The 7,821-nt window shown below is 45.6% G+C and overlaps 1 protein-coding gene across 2 annotated transcripts in view; it reads left to right on the top strand.

Moving 5' to 3' along the window:
- The window catches only part of LOC107208889 (schwannomin-interacting protein 1), a 36,893-nt gene extending 33,819 nt beyond the window's left edge, over positions 1 to 3,074 (top strand). For both annotated transcript variants that reach the window (XM_015637939.1, XM_015637940.3), the window contains exons 5-7: positions 415 to 538; positions 849 to 942; positions 2,430 to 3,074. In XM_015637939.1, the coding sequence (XP_015493425.1) occupies positions 415 to 538; positions 849 to 942; positions 2,430 to 2,481 (270 nt within the window). In that variant the 3' untranslated portion in view covers positions 2,482 to 3,074. The remainder of the gene's footprint in view (positions 1 to 414; positions 539 to 848; positions 943 to 2,429) is intronic.
- Positions 3,075 to 7,821: the final 4,747 nt, after the last annotated feature.

Genomic DNA, 7,821 nt, shown 5'->3' with positions numbered 1-7,821 from the left:
GGGAATGGCTCTGGGAGCAGGGAATGGCTCCAGGAATGGCTCTGGGAGCAGGGAATGAGATGCTGGAGCAGCTCTGGGAACAGGGAATGAGATGCTGGAGGCTCCAGGCTGCTCCTCCTCTGGCCTGGAGCCTCTCCATCCCATCCTGGAGCTCTCCTGCCTCGCTCCAGGGCTGCCACCATCACCCTCAGCCACAATTCCAGCAAATATTCCCATCCTGGTTTGGTGGTGACGGCTGAAATCCGCTTGGAGGAATCATTGTGAGGGGGGAATGCAAACCTGAGGGGACAAACTGCTCAGAACCAGAAATAATGGGAAGGAAACAGAAAAATATTGAAAGAAAACAGTAAAATATTGGAGGGAAACAAAAAAATACTGGAATTAAGCAGTAAAATGTTGAATATTTCTCTTCAGCTGCCACATTTGCCTCATATAAGTGAATGCCTGATGAAGAGAAGTTTAAAACCCACCGACCTAAGGGACATGACCATTGGGCAGCTACAGGTGATAGTCAATGACCTGCACTCACAGATAGAAAGTAAGTGCTAATTAATTAAGGCCTAAGCATTAATTAATTATATTAATAATTAATTTTAAAATAAATTAATGCTCTATATTAAAATAATTATTGATTATTCAGTTGTTAAATAATTAAGGGTTAATTATTCTGGGGTCTGTCTCCTTTAATTAAGAACACTTCTCTGGGATAAATAAAAATACTCCTCGTGGAAAGGGGTGTCCAACCCTGCAGGGATTTAAAACCCCTGTGGATGTGGAAGCTGGTGGGGAAAATCCCAAGCTGGGATCCCCCAGGACATCCCAAACTGATCCCATTTTCCCTGGGTCAGGCTTGAACGAGGAGCTGGTGCAGCTGCTGCTGATCCGGGATGAGCTGCACACGGAGCAGGATGCCATGCTGGTGGACATCGAGGATCTCACCAGGTGAGGATGGAATTGCTCTCCCCTCACAGCTCCCTGTTTGCCAGCAGCACCACCTGGGGGTTTTCCTCCAGCAGAATTTTGGGAATAACGCTTTTGCCATCCGGGATATTGGGAAGGAATTGTTCCCTGGGAGGGTGGGGAGGCTCTGGAATGGAATTCCCAGAGCAGCTGGAAGTGCCCAGGGCCAGCTTGGAGAGGGATCTTTGCCATCAGGAGGGCTGGAGAAGGAGGAGAGCTTTGGGATGTTAATATTTGATATCTGCTAAAACAAAAAGCCCTGCAGGATCCTGGCAGGTTCCCTTGAGGGCTCCATCCCCTGGCAGCCAGGCCCAGGAGGAATTTTCATTTGGGATAATTAGGGATGGGCTTCAGAAATAGAAAATGTTGAGAAATATTCTGAATATTTCATTCAGGAATGTAAAGATTGGGGGTGAGGGGAGCTGGAGAGGCCCTGGGTGCTGTCAGGACTGTGATTCCAAACCGAAGCATTGACCAGGATCAGGTGGAGAGGGGGAAGTTTGGGATGGGAGCTGGAGCTGGCAGTGCCTCCTCCTGCCCCAGCTTCTCCTCCTTTGCCCTGGGAAGTGCTTGATTTCCTGGCAGCTCCATAAAATGGCATTTTTTGGGAATGCTGGGGGTAAAGGTGCTGGCCATTCCTGTGGGAAAGGAGGGAAAATCTCAGATTTTCTCTCTCCAAACCACTGCAGGGTTTAGAGAAATCCCAAAGGAGCTTCCCTGGCCTTTCACCTGCCCTCCTGCCAGGAGGAGATCCACAAAAACCTCATTTTTCCCTGGGAAAACACAATTCCCAGCTCCTCCTGGGGCAGGTGGGTTGGGTTTTCCATCTTTTCCCAGGGAATAACATCCTGTTATAGATACATATCATATTGTTGGCTTTTCACAAACATTAAAATGAATGTTACGTGTATAAGATTGGAAAATTTTGTTATATTAATATAGTTTCCTTTATTTCTGTTTTTGATGAAAGTTAGAAATAGTGGTATAATATACATATATGTTGAGCTATGGCATAGTATTAAAACAAAACTACTTTTGTTTGTATAACCCAAAGACTGAAAAAGATAATTAGAGACCCCCCTGCATTCTTAGATTATCTTATCTAGATAAAGACAGCAGTGACCAGAGCTCTGGGGGAGGAATTTATTGCATTTCTGTTATCAGGGAATGTAAAACTCAGAGGAGCCAAGAAAATTGATTTATTGGGAGGGGGGAGAGTCAAAAACTAAACAAAGAAACATCCAAAACTGAAGAAGAATGTTTGAATATGTATGAGAATTTATGGATATGTAGTAGGATTCTGTTTTTAAGGGACAATCCTTTGTTAGTAAGGTGAATGCAGAGACACCCAGCCATATCTCTAAACTTTATTTTTAATCTCCTAATTATCTTTTTAATTAAACTTTGAAATTCTATAAAAAAAAAATCTGTGAACCTGTTTTTTCTCAAGCCCTTTTTTCCCACCCCAGGCACGCTGAGAGCCAGCAGAAGCACCTGGCAGAGAAGATGCCAACCAAGTGAATCCCTCCTCTTCCTCTGCCCAGGGAATTCCAGAGTCCCACTCCTGCTCATTGACCATGTCTGAAGCTTTCTGTCTGGTGATTGGCCTCCTGCTTCTTAATTTATTTTAATTTTTTTACTCGTGCCACTAAATATCAGGCGTTTTAATTAATAAAAATAATAATAATAATAATAATAATGTTATTATTATTCCAGAAACAAAGAGAATTGTACAGTACTTATAACATTATAAATCATGGGTGAGAAGAGAGGGTAGTTTAACTTTATTTTTTTGGTTGTTTAGAGATTTTTGGTTTTGGGTTGGATGATATTTTACCATTGACTACTTTTTTATTCCTCACTGTAGTTTTCAAATAAAAAATCCTGTTCTTGACGGTGCTATACAAGTCAACAACAAAAAAATCCATGCCTGCCTCGTGGTGACGTCGTAGCTTTCAGTAATTTGTACATTTTCCTCAGTTCTCAGCATTTTGGGGGATGTTTTGTCCCTGACATTTGTTTTTAGGTGTGCTGTTAACACGAGCTGGGGCGCAGAGAGTTGGAAGTTTTTCTGTAAAAAGCTGTAAAATAAAAATTACCACCATTGTTTCCTATGACACGTCTGTTTGTTGCCAAGGGGGTGAATCCTCCCAGCTGAATGTGTCATTTATCATCACCAGAAAGAGCCTTTTTTTGGGGTTTTTTTTGGGTTTTTTTTTGCCTTGCTGATCACACGAAACTGAGAGAAGAGAGGGAGTTTGTAGAGTAATTTATTTGTAAGTTCCTAATTCTGTTTCACATGGACCTGAAAGATTCTTCTTTCCCACTGAATTTGTGATGGTTCAAGCAGCAAACACAACACCCCAGGTGGGCTTTTTAATATTTCCTTGTCCAGGCTGAACATTTAAATGAAATTTTAGAAATGAAAAGAATAATCTGTGGTGAAAAACAGGCATCAAATTAAATGGATTAAATCTGGAATTCCTCCCTCTGCCTTCAGGAGAGGCTCAGAGCTGAGTGCTGGGGACACTGGGACAAAAGAAATTTGTCTCCATCCCTCTTTTATTGGATTTAAAGCTGGAAGAGCCCAGCCAGCCCAGCCTGGTGCTCCCAGCAGCTTTTTACCTTTTAATTCTCATTTCCTCGGGGGCAAATCCATCCCAGCCAAGGGATGCCTGATGACTTATTCAGGGTGTTTGCAAAAAGCCTCAGCTGCATTAAAATTTCATCTCCTGCCAGGAATGGCTTTTATTAAAGCTCTTTTTTTTATTAAATGAGGTTTTTTTTCTCCTTTTTTATGTTTTTGCAGGAAGGGCAGGGTTGGAAGCAGCCCTTGGAGGGGTTTGGGGGCTGGGATGGGGCTTGGTTTAATTTGGGGAGCGATTGGATGGATCAGGAGCCCTCACCTGCAGCCCAGGGATAAAACAACCCTTCCTTATTTTTAAATCTCTGCAGAAAATACAGAGAAATATCGGGGTGTTGATTTCCCTGCAGCTCTTGGGTGGCTGCCTGCACATGGGCTGAGCTGCTGGGTCCAAATTCTCCCTCCAAAGGTGAAATTTTCTCTCCAAACCCCCAAATTTGCAGTGTCTGACCCCAAAACCTCTCCGTGGGAAGCAGCGCTGGGGCTCAGGGAGGAGCTGCCTCCTGCTGTATTTAAAATAAAAAAAAAAAGCCCCAAATACACAAAATTTCCTCTCAGCTTTAAGGAAAAAAATAGAAAAATAAAAGCAAGAAAGCCCCTGGGGAATCCCAGAGCTCCCCCTGGCCCCTCCAGCTCTGGAGCAGCGGGATGGGGCAGCCTGGAAAAGCTGGAATTCCATTCCCTTGCCAAGTGCCTTTGATTTGCTGGAGAGAATTTGTTATTCCACTCACCCACCCCTGCTTTCCCCCTCCTCTCCTGGGGGGATTTGGGTTTTTCCAGGAAAAAATCCTGTTCTGGGTGTCCTTGGCTGGGTGTCCCCAGGGGTGCTGTGGATGATGGCAATGCTGGAATTGATGGATTAAAGGATATTTCTAAAAGACAAGGATCTGCTGTGGTTTCTGAGCGAGATTTTGGGTTTGTGTCTCACCCCTGGCTCCCACTTGGAGCCTCCTGAATCCTCCTGGGTGGGTTTTGATTCCCAAAAAAACCATGGAGCATCTCCCACAGGATGCCAGGCTGGGAATTGTTTTCCAGCTGGTCTCAAACCACAACATTCCTCAAGAGTTTGAATTCTCATCCCAAACCCACCTGAAAATCCTGAAATAAATGAAATAAACAACACCCCCAAATCATCCCCGTGGCTGAGCCCAGCTCCTGCTGGGATTCCTCTCCCTTGGGAACTGGGATGAGCTCCCTGAGCCAGCTGGACGCTTTGGCTTCCCCTTTTTGGGATTTTGGGTTCTTTTCTTGGCTCCTGGGTGGGATGGGCAGGATCTCCCTGGACACAGAGTGGGAGAGGGAAAGGAAGGGAAATCCCTGCTCCATCCCTGGAAGTGCCAGCTTGGGCACTGGAGCAGCCTGGGGACAGTGGGAGGTGTCCCTGCCATGGCAGGGCTGCCATGAGATGATTTTTAATGTCCCTCCCAACCCCAAACCGTTCCATAAATTCCATTTCATTCCATAAAAAACACACTCACGGCCCTTTTCTCTTCTTTTCCACCCTCCAAACGAGGAGCACTGATGAACTGCTGAGCAGGAAGGCTGAGCTGAGACACTTTGGGATCTCCCCAGTCCTCTCCAGGACATCCCTGCTGCCTCACACCCTGCCAGGGAGGGTGAAGGGCTCCCAAATTTTACCTCCCCAAAGCAAAGCCACCCTCCAGGCTGGGGGAGGCTGGAGCTGACCTCCCTCCCACCCCCCTGACACATCCCAGGCCTCTTCCCAGCCACTTTCTCTTCCCTCTTCCCATAAAGCAAAGGAAACTCTGGTGTCCAGGGCTGGCCTGGGGCATCCTGAGCGCCCCCAGGAATTCTCCAGCTGGGATCAAATCAGCTGAAATTTGCTTTTCCCTGCCCTTGGCTGGAATCAGCCCTTCCCTCAGCTCCTTCCCAGCAGGGAAATGTTTATAAAGATTGGGATAAAGAGCAGAGAAAGCACCCAGAGCTGAGAAATTCTGTCAAGGGTGAAAACTGAAAGTGAGAGAGAAAGAGCTCCCCGAAAGTGCCACGAAACCACGGGCACAGCTGGCAGCACCCACACAGCAGCATGAGCTCACAGCATTCCCAAAATTCCAGGGGATGCAGCTCCCCCATCCAGCCCCTGCTGCTGCTTCCTGAAGGTTTTAATTCCAATTAACTCTGGGGAGATTTAAAACAAGCCCCACACGGGGTCATAAAATCCAGGAATGGGTTGGGTTGGGAAGGGACCTTAAATGCCAGTTCCATGGGCAGGGAGTGGGAGTAATTCCAGATTTGGGAATAATTCTGAATCTGTGGGCTGGGCTGTGATGTTCCTTTGTGTTTATTCCATAGAATCATAAAAATCATGGAATGGTTTGGGTTGTTTGGCTTGGAAGGGCCCTCAAAGCTCATCCAGTTCCACCTTCCACGGTCCCAGGGTGCTCCAGGCCCCATCCAGCCTGGCCTTGGGCACTTCCAGGGATGGGGAATCCACAATTCCCAGAGGGAATCCACAATTCCCAGAGGGAATCCACAGTTCCTCTGGCCTGGAGCCTCCCCACCCTCCCAGGGAAGAATTTCTCCCTCCTATCTTCTCCTCCCAGCTCAGTGGGAGAAATTCCCTGCCCAAAATTCCCCCTGTGGGCTTTGGAGGGAATCCCAAGCTCCATCCCTTTCCTGGGATGAATCCCTCACCCTGGAGAGGGGATTGGAGCAAGGAATGACCTCTGGATTCAGGGATCCCAAGGCTGGGTGGTCCCTGGAGTGCAAGAGCCGGGATCCAGCACGGATCATGGGGAAAACCTCAGGAATTCTGGTGGCAATTGGAATAAAGAGCCAAGGGATGCAGGTGAGCATCCTGAGCCAGGATTTTGGAGGTTCCAGCAGCCCAGGAAAGCTTCAGAAACCATTTCGTCACCCCCTGATGAAATGCCAGCAAAAGCAGAGGTTTGGGATTAGGGATTTCAGGGAATTCCATGAGGAATCAGAACCAACGGCCACAAAAAACCACCAGGAAAGTTTCTCCTGACCCTTTCCCCCCGTATTTTATGGAGCAAACAGTTCCCAAGCCAAATCAGAAACAACTTCTGTCAGTGAGGCTCTTCTGGGGATAAATCTGACCTTGGATCTTCCCAAAAAATGATCCAGAAGCAAAAAAAATGATCCAATATTCCACAAGTTCTGTGAGTGGCAAACAGGATCCAACAGATTTCATTTCCTGCATCCAGAAATCCCAATCCAGGCATTTATTCCCATTTTTTAGTGGAGCAATGATCTCTGTCTGCAGCTCACCATCAGCCTGGGTGGGATTTAATCATCCTGCAGCTTTAATTGATATTTTTCTGTGATTATTGTTTAATTAGAGATAGAAAATGATTGCTGATGACCATGGCAGCCCTACAAAGAACCAAACCCTTCCCACCGAGGATGTCACGAGTGACTCTGTGCCCTTCCCAAAGGGTTTGGAGCCTGTGAATGAGGAAAATCCATCAAATTCCGAATTCCAGGAGAAACAACATCCCCCAGCTGGGAGGGAACATCCCTAAAGCCCATTTCCCTCCAAGCACAGTGTGATTCCCACCATCCTTACCTGGAAATCGGGATGTTCTTCACTTCCCTGGGCCAAAACGAAGCCAAAAACTTCAATTTCTGTTTATTGAAAAGGAGCAAAACCACAAGAGTGAAACAAAAAGCCGGGACATTTCCAGGAACCTCCTGATTTTCCAGCAGAGAGAGGCTGGAGCTGATCCCAGTTCTCATCACTCGACTCCCCAGGACTCAAAACCAAACTGAGCACAGCCCTTGGGCCTCGGGGCTTTTCTCTGCCACTTTCTTTCTGATTCTGTGTTTTCCCTTTCCTTTTTATTTTACATCTATTAATTTGTATTGATTTGGGTGAGGGAGGAGCCAGGAATTCCCCAATTTTGGCTGCATTAGATCAAATCTGATTTTATAGAGACCCAGAACCACCCTCGTTTTGCTCTGGAGGATAATTCTGACAAAAGAGATTTCTGCTTGGAATGCAGGCAGTGGAATTGCATTTTCCTGTGGAAAATCCTACAGCTGCTAACACATTTATAACTTAACAGTTATATGGTTTATATGTATATATACATATGGATGTATAATATAGAATATACAATGCATATGATATAATATATATTATATTATATACAATATATTATATATATAATATTATACATTATACATCATATATTATACATTATACATTATATTTTATACATTATACATTATAT

The sequence above is a fragment of the Parus major genome, chromosome 9 (genome assembly GCF_001522545.3).
Source record: "Parus major isolate Abel chromosome 9, Parus_major1.1, whole genome shotgun sequence".
Taxonomy (NCBI): Eukaryota; Metazoa; Chordata; class Aves; order Passeriformes; family Paridae; genus Parus; species Parus major.
Note: the sequence above shows the minus strand (reverse complement) of the source record. Positions and strands in the feature narration are given on the sequence as shown.